Source organism: Danio rerio, chromosome 14 (genome assembly GCF_049306965.1).
Source record: "Danio rerio strain Tuebingen ecotype United States chromosome 14, GRCz12tu, whole genome shotgun sequence".
NCBI classification, from domain to species: domain Eukaryota; kingdom Metazoa; phylum Chordata; class Actinopteri; order Cypriniformes; family Danionidae; genus Danio; species Danio rerio.
This window is the reverse complement of record NC_133189.1, coordinates 3,565,826-3,582,367: the sequence shown is the minus strand read 5'-3', so window position 1 is coordinate 3,582,367 and position 16,542 is coordinate 3,565,826. Positions and strand designations below refer to the sequence as shown.

The 16,542-nt window shown below is 32.8% G+C and overlaps 1 protein-coding gene across 2 annotated transcripts; it reads right to left on the bottom strand.

Moving 5' to 3' along the window:
- Positions 1-476: 476 nt before the first annotated feature.
- Positions 477-14,057, bottom strand: cd74a (CD74 molecule, major histocompatibility complex, class II invariant chain a). Of its 2 annotated transcripts, none has more exons than XR_012389607.1 (7): positions 13,915-14,057; positions 8,721-8,890; positions 7,308-7,420; positions 7,172-7,223; positions 4,935-5,030; positions 4,348-4,711; positions 477-908 (listed from the first exon to the last, which is right to left on the bottom strand). XR_012389607.1 is itself a non-coding variant. In NM_131590.2 (7 exon segments), coding segments are annotated over 7 exon segments (714 nt in total). In that variant the 5' UTR covers positions 13,995-14,042; the 3' UTR covers positions 477-862.
- Between the last annotated feature and the right edge of the window lie 2,485 nt (positions 14,058-16,542).

The following is a 16,542-nucleotide window of genomic DNA, read 5'->3' as shown; positions in this document are numbered from 1 at the left end:
AGGAATACTTCCAGTACCTTGTTGAATCTATGCCATTAAGGATTAAAGAAGTTCTGAAGGCAAACGGGAGTCCAACCCGGTACTAGTAAGGTGTACCTAATAAAGTGGCCGGTGAGTGTAAATGCACTACAGAATGTTACGTTTGCACACAAATCCACAATATTACATGTAAAAGCATCAGCTATTTACAGCATAATACTCACTACTCGAGCACTTTTAAAAGGGCTACTTTTTACTCATACTTTTATTCTACTTGCACTAAATTTTGGGTATTTCTACTCAAGTAGGATTTTTCAGTACTCTCCACCACTGATCTCTAAGAAAGAACATCTATATGAGTAAAAAATGATCTGAAAGAGGAAGTGCATGAGTCAGAGAAGATGTAGAAAACTTATTTCTGATCATATTTGCATGTGTATCTCATCTGCCAGTGCATCTGTGTTTAATTTCACACTTTCACGCATTACGCACACTCATTTGGAGACAGCATGTGTTTATTACAGGCCTCATATATATATACAATCATAGTCACTCTCATATTCATACCATCCCAAACAACATGCCTTGAAATCAAATTAAAATTAAAATAAAGGAATTACATCACACTGAAGACATATTATATAGATATTATTAGAATAAGGGTTAGACTATATGCTGTAACATCTGCTAGAAAAGTATGCGTGCTTATCTCTACTGAACACAGATCATAACAAGAGGTCTAAAGTAAAAAGGTTATTGAGTTATTCCCATCAAACAGCGTCCAGATGGATAGATTTGATCCTCAGGAGACACAGTTAGTCGACAGATTTGAGTTGTTATTTTTTTTGTTGATGGTGAAGATGATCTTGATGTGGATCTACATTCACACTGGAGAAAAACAGAAAAAGATGGACGTTAGTTCTGCGTTTCTGCACATTATCAGCACATGAATGTTGTTTTCGAAATAAAAGCAGACTAATCTATGTTTAACTAATGGTTAAAAACACATCAGGAACATCGGTGATGGTTCATCATCAGAGAAATGCATAAAAAAATGTATTACGATTAATTATAAATCACGATTAATCACCTACAAAGTTTGTTTTGACATAATTTAAGTGTGTTAACTATGTATATTTAGTTTGTTTATATAAATACACACATGCGTGCATACATTTGAGAACATGTTTATTTGTATTTAGATATAATATATGTATATGATACAAAGACATACATTTAAATATCTGTAAATAATTGTTTTGTACAGTTTTGTTTCTATGTATGTTTGTGTATCACATATACAAAATAAATATATATATATATATATATATATATATATATATATATATATATATATATATATATATATATATATATAATATACACACAATTATTACGAAAAAATAAATAAATAAATAAATAATAATTAAAAAAATGTATATATACATGTATATGTATATATATATATATATATATATATATATATATATATATATATATATATATATATATATATATATATATATATATATGATTAATTTTGATTAATCTTTTACCAGCATAAAAAAACAATAACATTTACAAGTTGCATCTAATCATTATTACAGTTTGAGTATGTGCATAAATGTTTTTTCATTTACTGCGTTGAATATTAGTCGAATTTAGTGCACTTAAAGGGCAGACACAAAACAATATAAGACGTTAATATTAGGTTAGATTTAGGTTGTGATGTCAGGTTACCAAAATTCAATGCACGTTATTTTGATGTCCAATAATGATGTCAAATGATGTTGATGTTTGGTTGTTTTTAGGTTGAGCCAACATCTTAAACCAACGTCATATTGACGTCAAATAATGACATTTATTTGTCAGGTATGGCAACCAAAATCCAACGTTTGAAAGATGGAAAGTTGGAACATCCACACAACGTCAAGCTGTAACATCATTAGACGTTGATTTTTGGTTGTTTTTGGTTGTTTCTGTCTGACGTTGGACACTGATGTTGGGTTCTGATGTTAACTTGATTTTCATTTTCACCCAAAATGCAACAACCAACGACATTAGTGTACAATGTCAATTTGACACCCCCCCTCCTCCCGCAAAAAAAGCTCTCGGCCAAGTCACTGATAGCAACATCTAAGCTATTTTTTTTAATATATATATATTTATTTATTTTTTCCTTTTTAAAATCAAAGTAAATAGGCGACACAGTGGCCAGCGGTTCACTCCGCTGTGGCGGCCCCGAATTAATAAAGGGACTAAGCCGAAAAGAAAATGAATGAATGAATGAAAATCGAAGCAACTATACTATTGTTGCAACCATAGTTGTTGCATTGCAACTGTGAAAGTGCCACAGCAAATTAATTCAATTTCTTACATATAGTATTGTTCAAAAACACTATAGTATTTTAAATAATTTAAAAACTGTATTTACATAAAACTATGTAATATATATATATATATATATATATATATATATATATATATATATATATATATTCACTGTTTGTTCTGCAGATGTGCCCATGTGCATTTACATGAAAAAAATAAAATAAAATATATATATATATATATATATATATATATATATATATATATATATATATATATATATATATATATTATATATATATTTATTTATTTATTTTTTCATGTAAATGCATATGCGCACATCTGTGGAACAAACAGTGAATAAATGTAAAACCAATTCATTTCTAACAAGAGCACATCATCAGGATTAACTTTAAGACATGTACTTTGAGGTATGGTCCTGCTTCAGACATAATTCCTCTACAGTCATCTTTCCCTCAAGCAAGTTTCTGTGTCAGCCAAATGATACAAAACTGATTGGCAACATCACCGACTGGAGTGAGAGGTGGCAGTAACTCAACAAAAAGTTTGTTTTTCGACCATCGTAAAACACAAAGGGCTCCATTTTGACGGTCCGTGCTCAGAGCGCAAAACGCAGGACGCAAGCACTTTTAGGGCGTGTCAGAACCCATTTTTGCTCATTTAAGGACGGGAAAATCCGCTTTGCGCCGTGGCACATGGTCTAAAAGGGTTGAGTTTATTTTCTTAATGAGTTATAGGTGTGTTTTGAGAATAAACCAATTAGAGTCTCATCACCCATTCCCTTTAAGAGCCAGCTGCGTCGCGACAAGAGCGCATTCGCTATTTACAGGACGCAAAGTAAGTCTAAGTGGAAAAAATGAGCATTTCACAAGCAAACAGTTAACAGTTTATTTAACAGAAAACAGTTAAACAGAGCATCTACTGCGTGAGAATGAGAGATAATGGATCACTTTCACTCTTGGATAGGGAAACCTTTACGCACAGACATCAGTTAGTCTATAAATAAATACTTTTGTTTGTTAAGCGCAAATATTCATTTCAAAACTATTTCTAAATTCAGTTCCAATCTCCAGCAAACGAATAAATGAACAATAATAATGAAGTGTGTTCAGAAACCTGAGTTATATCCTAAAACACATGCTGTGCCCCATATGGTCTAAAACCTGACAGGTGGGCAAATCTAAGCTTGTTTTTAATAAAACAAATATAAATATGGATATAATAAATAATACTGCTAATAATAATAACATTATACAGAAGCAAATTGTTATGAATGAACTGAAAAAGCCTCCCGAGATGAAGAAAACATAAAAGCAGTGATTTTTCATATTTATGTAGGCTAGAAAATAATATGTTTTGTAATATTTTAATCCTTTATATTTATATCCTATATCTATTCTTATTACATCCTATATTTATAGCCTTAATATTTAAAATTTTTCATATGTAAAGATGTTTGCCTATTGCTCTCTTGTGTGTATTAAGCAGTGTGTAAGCGAGGCGCAACTCTGCGCCGGAGTTTAGACCGGGTTTGTTTTAGTCTAATGAAAAATCTATTATAGTTTCTCAAAATAGCAACGCGCCAGCGGTCCGCCTCAGAACGCCTTCCTTTTTAGACCAGAACGCCTATGGGCGCACAAATGAGCGCTAATGCATTTGCTATTTAAACAGTGTAGCGCAACGCCTCAAAACCACTCTTGCACCAAGCTTAAACTACCAAAAGACTACTGCGTCACGCCTTGCGCCACACTGCGCCGGGTGTATGATAGGGCCCAAAGAAGATTTCGCTATTCTTACTATCATATGGATTTACCTTCATCGGCCAGACATCAGCTTCACAGCTCCATGAATGTCGGTGGTGTCACTTAATGATCCATGATCGATAAATGTAGCTTGTGTGGACGCTACTGCGCTGCTTGCTTAAAATATTAGCTTCACTACTGAAAAGCTATTAGATTTAGCGACGCTGCTGAGAAATGCAGTTAAGCTAGTAGTGTCTACTTGTAGCAACGCTACTACCCAACACTGACAAATAATATGGAACTTAATAGTTTCCAAAGTTCATCGAAATATCTTCTTTTGTTTTCAACAGAAGAAAGAAACTCATAAAGGTTTGGAAAAAATTGAGTGAGTTTTCATTTCCTGATGAGCTAGCACTAGCACATTTACAGCTGAAACACACCTGATTCACACTGGGGTCTGCCGCGGATGCGTGTGCCCTCGATCTCAGTGCCGTCTTTAGTCACACACCAGCAGTACCCGGTGCTGTGCCAGCACTGCATAGGCATATAGTTGCCCTCCTCATCGCATGCAGGCTTGAAGAACCCAGGCCTCACCTCACGCTCAGACTCCAGCTTACACTTAGTCTCCAGTTCAACAACTGCACAGAGACACATGTGTGAATGTGTTATATAGAGACATCTGAAGGGGCAGATCTGACCAGTGAATGTATGTGTGTGTTAATGATGACAGTAAAAATTCAAAATTTAAGAGTAGAGGTGTAGTAAGGCCATATAACAAGCGATTTTTACAGTGTAAAATACATTATGCCTATGGAGGGTCCTCGTGAACTATATATAGAAGTGTGTGTGTGTGTGTCTCACCTGACTCTGGTGAGCTCTTCACGTCCTCATCTGCGTTCACCAGCAGTGGCATACTCCTCATGGGCAGATGCATCATCTTCGGCATCAGTCTAGAACCTTGCGACAGAACATGGAGATGTAGATTAACAACAGTGGACAAGAGCTTGTGATGTGTTGAGAATGTGTTCATGACAAGGTCTTCATTTATTACAGTGTTTACTTTTTAATCAGATTGTGTATTGAATATGTCATTTATTAGGGATAGTTCTCTAAAAAATGAAATTTACTTTATTTCACTTTACTCAACATCGTGATTGCAAAGCTTTACGAGATTCCTTTTTTCTGCTGTACAAAAAAAGATGATAAATGAAGAATTTTACAAATCTATAGCCATTGACTACTGAAGTAGGAATAAAAATACTATGGAAGTCAATGGTTACCGTTTTTCAACATTCTTCAAATTATCTTCTATTGTGTTCAACAGAACAGATCAAACAGGATGGGAATAAGTGGAAAGTGAGTAAAAATGACAATTAAAATTGTTCAGTGAACTACAATTGAATATATGTATATATATTTTTAAATTCCATATATCAGTTTGTATATTGACCAACAGATTTATTTAAAGGTGTAGTCCACCCAAAAATGAATTTTTAATTGCTTTAATCAACATTAAGTTTATCCAAGGTTTTAAAGGATTTTTATTTTTTGCTGAGCAAAATAAAAAAATTTTGTAGAAGTTAAGAAATCATTAGCCGTTAACAACTAAAGTAGGTATAAAAATACTATGGAAGTCAATGGTTACCAGTTTTCAACATTCTTCAAAATATCTTCAATTGTGTTAAGCAGAACAGATCAAACAGGTTTTGAATAAGTGGAAAGCTGAAATTTAATCTATATTTAGTTTTTATATTCAATATATCAGTTTGTTTATCAATTATCAAAACAATTTGAAGGGATAGTTCACCCAAAAATGACAATTTTACTCACACTTGACTTAACATCAAGAGATTTGGCTTCGCAAATTTTTTTTTTCTGCTGAAAACATTAGCCATTGACACCTAAAGTAAGACTATAATTACTTTGAAAGTCAATGGTTACCGGTTTTCAACATTCTTCAAAATATCTTTTTTTAAAATATATATCTGATTTATCAGTTTGTATAAAAATGATTTAAAGGGATTGTTCACCCAAAAATAATTTTTTACTCGTGCTTTAGTCAACATTAAGTGATTCCGAGGCTTTACAGGATTTTTTTTTTGTTTCTGCTGAACAAAATAAAGAAGATATTTTGTAGAATTTTAGAGGTCATTAGCCATTGATTTCTAAAGTACGAATAAAAAAATACTATAGAAGTCATTGGTTACCGGTTTTCAACATTCTTCAAATTATCTTCTATTGTTTTCAACAGAACAGATCAAACAGGATGGGAATAAGCGGGAAGTATGACAGAATAAAATTTTTTAAATGAACTACAATTGAATATAAATAGTTTTTATATTTAATATATCCGTTTTTGTATCGGCGAAACTATTTAAAGGGATAGTTCACCCAAAAATTTAATTTATTCACACTTTACTAAACACCAAGTGATTTAGCTTCGCTAAATAATTTTTGTCTGCTGAAAACATTAGCCATTCACTACTAAAGTAAGACTATAAATACTATGGAAGTTAATGGCTAACAGTTTTTAACATTTTTCAAAATATCTTCTATTGTGTTCAGCAGAACAGATCAAACAGGTTTGGAACAAGTGGAAATGGGTGAACTATTTAACATATATTCTGTTTTTATGATTTATGATATTTATGTATGTATTTGTTTTATGTACATTGTTATGATATTTTTGATTGTTTTTTGTAAGGAACAAGTAGAAACCAAGTTGAACGTGACAAAAGTTTCTACAATTTAATCAATATTCTGTTGTTATGATATTTGTCATGATATTTATGTACATGTATTTATGTTATGTATATTGTTATGATTGTTTTGTGCTTATGAACAAGTCGAAATGGAGTAAAGGTGAAAGAATTGAATCTATATTTAGTTTTTTCATGATTTATTTGACTTATGATTGTTAAGATATGTGTGATATTTATGTTATGTATATTGTTATATTTATGATTGTTTTTATTTTTTTATTTTATTTATGATTGTAGTTCATTTTGAAATGATATTTATATTATGTATATTGTTATGATATTTATGATCTAATTAATGTCAAATGTCTCTGTGTTTTGTATGTTTGCTGGCTGTACCATCTACTTGTCCGCTTCCCTCTCTCTGGTTGGAGTAAATGGGGCGCAGTTTCTAAAATGAGAATCAGATATTCAGAATTGAATAAGTCAGAACGTTATACAACAATATTGAGTGTTTTTATGGTCTGTTTCTAACCGTGAGGGGAACGCTCTTGCTCTTGACGGCGGTCTGGTCAGAAGTGGGGTCAGAGTAATCCTTCAGGAGTGGCATGCTGTTCATGGGCAGAGACATGGCCTTTGGAGCTCCAGCTGAAAGACGGAAGTAAACAAACACGATGAACAGGTTTCACTTTGCTCTATAACTTTCAAAAATATATACAGTTGAAGTCAAAATTATTCAAAATATATGTTTTGTTTTCCCAAATGATGTTTAACAGAGTGTGAGAAAGCCTTATAACGACCACTAGAGGAAGGTTGCGTGAGAAGGAGTTCAGTGACAAAAGCCAGTCATGTCGGCTGGAGAGGCACGGCCTACAGATCGGGCTGGCTAGACTGTGCAATCGATTTGCACATGTTTTACACCAGTGTGTAATTAATTATGGGCGAGTCCCCTTGTTTGCTATCCTTTTTGATCCAGATTAATGTTGTTATTTTCTTGTATATCACACTGTATGTCTCGCGATTTCCACGTGCGTCATAAGTGAAAGTAGATGTTATCAAACCCAACGATCTCATTTCGGACTTTGAACTGGAAATTCACTTTGATCCATAGTTTAATACAACCTATTTAATGTATCTGTTTAATATATATCACCTGATTCAGTCAATAATTTTCACTTTTGGGTAGATTTAGCCTGTACAATAATACTGAATGGTCATTCCAATTGCTTACAACAGTATATTTACGTCATCATTATCATTATAATCCACAATTACTCGATGTATGTTTATTTGCATCATAATTAATAAGTTTGTGTAATTTGTATAATTTACTGACATTAGCATTAGCAATTGTTCCTCTTTGTATTTTTCTGTCTTATAGACCACATGTGTGAAATGACATTCCAGCATGATTAAACTTACAACTGGGAATCCTTCTCCTGTTCTCTTACCGGGAACTACCACTATCACCTTGTGTGCACGACACCTGAACCCATCGAGTGTCCCATACGCTCGTATACAGAGCAAGGAATTTTTCACAGTATTTGCTATATGTTTTCTTCTGGAGAAATACAATGACTTGCCTAATTACCCTAATTAACCTAGTTAAGCCTTTAAATGTCACTAAGCTGAATACTAGTATCTTGAAAAATATCTAGTCAAATATTATTTACTGTCATCATGGCAAAGATAAAATAAATCAGTTATTAGAGATGAGTTATTAAAACTATTATGATTAGAAATGTGTTAAAATAACTCTCCGTTAAACAGAAATTGGGGAAAAGATATAGAGGGGGGCTAATAATTCTGACTTCAACTGTAAATACAGAGAGTGTTTCTGCAGGTGGTTTGTCAAGCCCACTCACTTGTGTGTGACAGGTGTTGGTTAAAGTGTCAGAATGTTGAAAGAGTGTGCATTTTGCAGATTTTGTTTTGTGTGTTTACGCACCTGACATCTTCCTGGTGAGCTCAGCCTTGAGTTTCTCCTGTCCGCTGGTCAGAGCGTTGATGTGCTGCTTTTGGCCCCATACCATGTATGCGGTCAGCGCCTGTCCTGCCAGCAGAAGACAGGCCAGGACGGTCAGTCCGGTGATCTTCAGGGCCTTGGTATTGCTGTTCCTGCAGATGGCGCCACACGACAATGACAAAAACACTGTTAAACCTCTGGACTTTCTAAACCTAGGTTTAAAGGTGATCACCAATATGGTTTGGTTTCATGTAGAAGACCCCTATAAATATTATTGATTTGTATTATCATGTACCGTAGGTAATTATTTATTTGAATTATTTTCATATTTGATATTGTATAATTGTACATATATACAATACTGTAAAGTTTATTTTTTATTTTATTTTTAAAAAATCTCTATTTTTTTCTTTTTGTATTTATTATTTATTTTATTTTTTTCCCCATTTTGCTATATTTTTTATCTATCCCTGTTGTAGTTGTATTTTAATTTTATTTGTTTGTGCATTCATTTCGGCGGCAAGGTTCAAAAAAGGGGGGGAAAATTGCAACCTAAATTGTACAAAATATTTTGTTAAAGCTTTGGAAAATAATCACAAATAAATGTTAGTTTAGTTTTCCAGTCTTCTATTAAAAAAAAATACTCTGGACTTTCTTTAGTCATTATTTAAATACAATTTCATGATCTGAAAATAATAAAGCAAGCAAAACTATGTCTAACTTTAATGTTTAGTAATGACTTATATACTGTAACTGACGTTCACTGCAGGCAAATGTGACCATAATCTGATTTGTTTTGCCCACATGTGACTCACATCTGTTTTTGTCATGACAGTGTGAACAGCCCAAACCGCATGAAATCTGATCGTTTCTTTTTGATTTCGATTTGTGCCACTTTCATATGTGATATTAAATCAGACACAAATCTGATGTGTTGCAGTCTGACTGCAGTATGAACGATCATGTTTTTGGAATTCATGAAGTTTCGATCGACCTGCGGCATCGTTAATTGCTGCAAACATCCTTTACCTCTTAGTACAATAGCACACAGGACAAATACTTCACCAGAAAAATATACATTTGAACTTGGCTTGTTAACCGATTATTAAAAATTAACCCTTAAAAACATATGTTAGATTTAACATTAAAAACCTAATCCATTTGAGTAAATGAAGCAATTTGAGCGCAGTAAAACCCAATAATTTCCCAGAGATGGGTTGCGGCTGGAAGGGCATCCGCGGTGTAAAAACTTGCTGGATAAGTTGGCGGTTCATTCCGCTGTGGCGACCCCGGATTAATAAAGGGACTAAGACGACAAGAAAATGAATGAATGATTGAAAACCCAATAAATGAAGAGAACTCCAACCATTTAAGGAAACCGATTGCTACAAACCATTGAGTTAATCTATATGAGTACTGTAAACTTACTCCATTAAGTAATGAGGTGTTTAATTACCTCATAACCTTCAACACTTCAGGTCAAAACTCTTTTTAAATGAGTAGAATTAACATTCAGTCGATTTTGAGTTAACTACACTCATTTCATTTGATAAAGCTGAATGTTGGGTTTTACAGTGTACCTGCAAAACAACCAATTACACTTCATAACATGTCTGTGAAAATGCCAATAACCACATTAAACAGAATCTGACAACACGTTTTATCCACTTCATTTAACATAGACCTACAAACTATGTGCTTAATTAGGCTTTTGTGCATGTGGGTCTATTTAGGATCATGATCTGTTCACACTGGAAATCTGATACTGGACACGTACAGTATATGCAAGCAAATCAGATATGAGAAAAAAATTGAGGTTGGAGCACTAAGCCTTGCAGTGAGAACATAGCCTTAAAGGTCTTACCCTCGAGATCATATTCATGTTCTTTATTATTAGGGGTTCAAATGCAAATCGCTGAAACCTTATTGTTTCTGTAAAGATTATTATTATTATTATTATTCTGCCGAAGTTTGTTTTGGCCAAACCAAACCGTAAGACCTAGAGAGCTATAACTTAGTAAGATGGTAGTACTCGGGTATACTACATGCTCGTCAAAAAATCCGCCAAATCTGACCAAAGGTGGCAATGTGGCAACAGTTCAGACATTTCTGGCAGCCATTTTATAGACCGTTTGTTGTAGACTCAACAACTTTACATTTTTTGAATCCTTGGATTAACCAGAGCAAAAGTCGCACTTTTGGCTCTACAATGCACCATTTCTCGACTAAATCGAGATTTGTTTGAAACCTACTTTTGCAAACTAGTCCTAGTTATTTTTCTTTCTTACTCTCTCTTTGTACCTTTTTCTCATTGACAATGTATGTAATTGGTATTTCGTGTATTGTTTATACATATTGTTTGCATGTCAACTCTGTATTCTATTTGCATTAATAATAATAAAAAAGTAATAAATATAAAAATCTGGACTTTCTGCACTATGAGGGAGTTTCCAGACTGAAGGTCACTGCTAATGTTTGCAGCAGTGGGCGTTGAGTTTTTTTAATAAATGATTGTCCACCAACAAGTGTTTTCCCCTCTGCGTTAAATGGAATTTTTAAATGTTTGATATTCTCTGTTAATTTGAGAAAATAGATTTAAGGATCTTTTAAATGAACCTGGTGTTGCTTAAAGGATCTTTTTTTATTGCAATTACAACAAAGAAATTACAATTAAAAACAGACTAAAGTATAGTACAAACCATACAGAGATTATTTCTATTTTTTTACAATAAGGGAAATATTTAAATTATATTTAATATACACTGAAAAACAATATTCAAAGATGATGAATTTTTTGTTTAGTTAATTGGTTGTTGGTTTATTTATTTAAAACAAATTAGGTTGAAAATTACTCAATTTGTTTGTTTAAATTCAGCCCGTATTAAAGATTTGCAACAGTTTTTTTCCTAGTAGTATAACAAGCGTATAGAACAAAAAGAGAGGAATAAGAAAGAAATAAAGAAAAGGAAATCAGGATTAATGCAGAATAGAAATTAATCTTCTTTTGTAACTTTCTTTAGATAAAAATGCAAGCTAAAACACAAAATCAAATAATATGTAAATAAAGATTATGTTGGATGGTTTGGAATTTGATAAATGCTGAGAATGATCACTAGAATGAAAACCTTTTAACTATCTATGAATATAAAATAAAATAAATATTTCAGCTATTTTTAATGTGTTAGGTTTCACTTCGTGTACTAAAGCGATTACAACTAAAACAAATAAAAAAGCATAAAAAAATATAAACAATAATAATGTTTTAATTATACTAAAATAACACAGATCCAATTTTAAACATTTGATATTTAGTACCATTTCTTTTATGATTTAGTTCTAGCACAATGATTATTATTAGTTTTATGACCTTATGTGGATTGTTTAATAATTAATTTCATATATGAAATACATCCTCATTTTAAGCACATGAAATATTTTTTTGTTTAAAATATGTACTTGTTATACAGCAAACAGCAAATTAAGTAGTGGCCAAGTAAAAATGTAAAGAAAATCTAAAATACTTCCTAAAAAGTAGTGTGAAACATTTATAATTCATTTCAGAAATAGGCCTAGAACAAACACACACAAGAATTATGATAAAAATGTCAATGTTAAGCTCTAAATAATTGTCATTTATTTATGAAATCTATCAAATCTTTAATGTTTTACAACCGAGGAAAAGGAATAAAAAAACAAATCAGCTATCGTCCATTTCATGAAAACAACCAATCCTTAACTTCAGCGCCTCTGACGTCACGGGTAGCTATGCAGAGTTTGTTTTCATCCTCACCGATTTACTTCTGTTTTTAATTCTACAACGCAAGCTGTACAATAACACTACGTTAATAAGGATTTATTAAGCTGTTATTATTAATATTTATATGCACAATACTGTCCTGTAAAAGAGGCCCTTTTCTTCCAATCACTTTGATAAATTTAGATAATGCTATCTTGATAAATAACCCTCAGAAATATATTGTTGCTATTTTCATGTAATAATGCCATCTAATAATAGCACATACTGAAACAATCAACTATTTATTATAAGTTACAAACATTGCAATGCATAAACAATGTTAAAAACTATCCTTGAGTACCAAAATCTTTAAGTTATGCACATTTACCATAAGAAATGCTATACTATACAGCAATAATCCTTCAATATGCAATAAAATTGACTCATTTAACGATTTCATCATGCACTAAAACATTTGCAATACATAAATAATGTTTTCATACGCACAATGCTGTCATTGGATATATACCAAAAAGTTATTTAAAGTCATGCATAGACGAACATTTACCATCAGAAATGCTATACTTTAATTACTATAATGCACTAATATGCAATAATATTGACTGATTTCATCATGAGCTACACACATAAATAGTGTTTATCCGCACAATGCTGTCAATGGATACCAAAAAGTTATTTAAAATCACGCAGACTTGAACCCTTACCATCAGAAATGCTATACTATAATCACTATAATGCACTAATATGCAGTAATATTAAATCAATTAACGATTTCATCATGAGCTACACACATTGCAATACATAAATAGATTTTTTACACACATATATACGTCAGTAGGTACCAAAAAATTCTTTAAAATGTCCTTAGAAATGCTCTAATGCTGTGTAATAATATATAGTGAATAATTTAGCTATTTTTTTCATGAGCTACACGCATTGCAAATGCATTAATAATGATTTTATACATGCATTTAAATGTCATTAAGTACCAAAAAGTTCTTTAAAATCTCCTTAGAAATGCTCTAATGCTGTGTAAAAATATATAGTGAATCATTTAGCTATTTTATTATGAGCTACACACATTGCAAGACATAAATAATGCTTTTATACACACATTTATACATCATTGAGTACCAAAAAGTTCTTTAAAATCATGATTTGAACTCCTTAGAAATGCTCTAATGCTACAAATATTATATTGTAATATCATTTAGCTATTTTATCATGAGTTACACACATTCAAATACATAAATAATGATGTTATGCACACATTTATACATCACTGAGCACCAACAAGTTCTTTAAAATCATGATTTGTACTCATTTGATATGCTTTAATGCTGTTTAATAATATATTGTAATATAATTTAGCTATTTTAATCATGAGGTACAAACTTTAAAGTAAATCTACTCAATCACCTTGCATCACCTCGACCCAGGATGGTCTCTGCACTGGGGACGCGCTGAATCAGAGACTCGTTCTGGTGGTCTGGCTCCATCACTGCTGTGTGTGAGTGTGTGACTAAAAAAAAGTGCGTGTTTACGTCCTTTAACACTGAATGACCGTCTCTGTGATTCTCCAAAGGTTTTATTCGCCTCCCAAACCCGTTTTTCAGGATGTCTGTGACGGAAAGCCCCCAGTTTTCAGATTCTAGAAGCTGAACCTCAGTCTCTCGCGTCTGCATTTCTCAAATCTGATTGGCTGGCGAGTAAAACGTCATCAGTTGATGGAGAGACCCAAACTTCGACCATCGTGTTACTATCGAAAGTGGTTCACTGAACAGAGGGGAAGTAAATATCACAATTAATCCTTTAATTTTAAACAAAAATAGGAAATATCTACACAAATATGTCGAATATATTCATATAAATGCTCCTTATAAACGTGAATTAAATCGCTATACACATATAGGCATTTGTTATGCATTCGTGAGGTAATTTAAGTGAAAGCTTGTGTTTTATCTTTTAAATGTACATTAGTAATACAGTATTACACTTTATGTACATAATAGGACTTTAAACTTGTACACAATAGCTATTTAAATGGTTGCAAGTAACATGATGTTATAAAAAGGGTATTAATTAGCTATAAGTACAGGCATTTTGCATTCCTGAGGTAATTTAAGTGAAAGTTTGAGTCTTATCTTGTTAAATGTATATTTTATATTAAACTTTACATGCATAATATTAATATAAATTTCACTAAATAGCTATTAAGATCTTTGTAAGTAACATGATGACATTAAAAAGGGTATTAATTAGTTATAAACATAGGCATTATGCATTCAGGATGTAAGTGAAAGTGATATCTCTGTTTTGTGTCATGCCTTTTTAAATGTGCATTATATTTCTTATAACTTTAACAGTCTAATAAGGTTATAACGTTTTACATTATAGCATTGGTAATGATTGTAAGTGACATTATGTGGAGTTAAAAACATAAACATGATAAAATATGAGTAAATTAGCGCAAGTTCTGCCAAGAAACCAATGATTCGTGCTCTCTGATTGGACACCACAGAGAAAACTTATTCCTTTTAAAGAAACATGTTGTTCTTCCTAAAACACAGAACTGAAAAAAGAATCAAGTTCGCAAAACTCCACTGTGACACACCGTCACTTCCAAATATCAAAGGTGAAGTGAAATTTTCATCTATATGGACCACTGACCTGATTTCCGGAAACAAAACATCAGTTTTATCAGAAGATATGTTGTGTTTTGAAGCCAGTTGTGGTAAAATTATCTGTTATTTTTGAAAAATATGCTAAAACATTAACAATCTAGTTTGATTTTATCATTTTAAATGATAAATTCTTTATCCAGAAATGCAGACTTTCAAAATCACCCTCCTTTTATAAGGTTTTTATTAACAAATTTACACTTTTAAGTCTCTCAAAGCATTGGCTATCTATTGTAGGAAGCTGTATTTGGCGTCTTGTGAATGCCTCCCATTTTGTTTTGTTTTGTTTTCCTTTTTATTTGAATTTTAGTTATCTTTGGAATTTTTTTGAGGCGACACGGTGGCTCAGCAATAAGGTCACTGGTTCGAGTCCAGGTTGGGTCAGTTGGCATTTCTGTGGTGTTTGCATGTTCACCCTATGTTGGCGTGGGTTCAGGGGCGGACTGGGACTAAAAATCAGCCCTGGCACTGTAACCACACCAGCCCACATTACCACACTGACACACCCCCATGCACGGACGCCCACATTCACTACTTAGATTGGTGTACAGATGGTGAAATAATATAAGCAGTACCATACAGTATTTTACGTTTTGCCAGTTTAGTGGCTAATTCGTACAAATTCGTACGAGTTCAGTCGTACGAAATGGTACGATTTTAAAAAGGAGGCGTGGCACCTAACCCCACCCCTAACCCCAACCGTCATTGGGGGATAAGCAAATCGTACTAAATAGTACGAATTAGATCGTACGAATTCATACGAATTAGCCACTAAATGAAAAAGTTACGAATTGTCGTGAGATTGTGTTGTATGTAATAGATATCTAAACATTTAATGTATGTGACTGTAACAAAAACAACCCATTTATAACAAATTTATATATGCAATCAGTTCATTCATTCATTTTCTTTTCGGCTTTGTCCCTTTATTAATCTGGGGTCATCACAGCGGAATGAACCGCCAACTTATCCAGCATATGTTTTACGCAGCGGATGCCCTCCAAGCTGCAACCCATCACTTGGAAACCTCTATGCATACACATTCACAAACATGCACTACGGACAATTAAGCCTACCCAATTCACCTATAGCACATGTGTTTGGACTTGAGAGGGAAACCAGGAGGAAACCTTCGCGAACATGCAAACTCCACAAAGAAACACCAACTGACCCAGCCGAGGCTCGAAATAGCGATCTTCTTGCGCCATGCACTACCCCCTTTTAAGACTATTTCATTTAATTTTATGCATTTGGCATTTTGACTTTTTTTTTGTTTTCTCTGAGCTTTTTGGCACTGCCTTTAATTTTTTATGGTCCATCTTTGACAATTAGCTTGTTTGCAGCTTTATTTAACATTCTGGCCAGG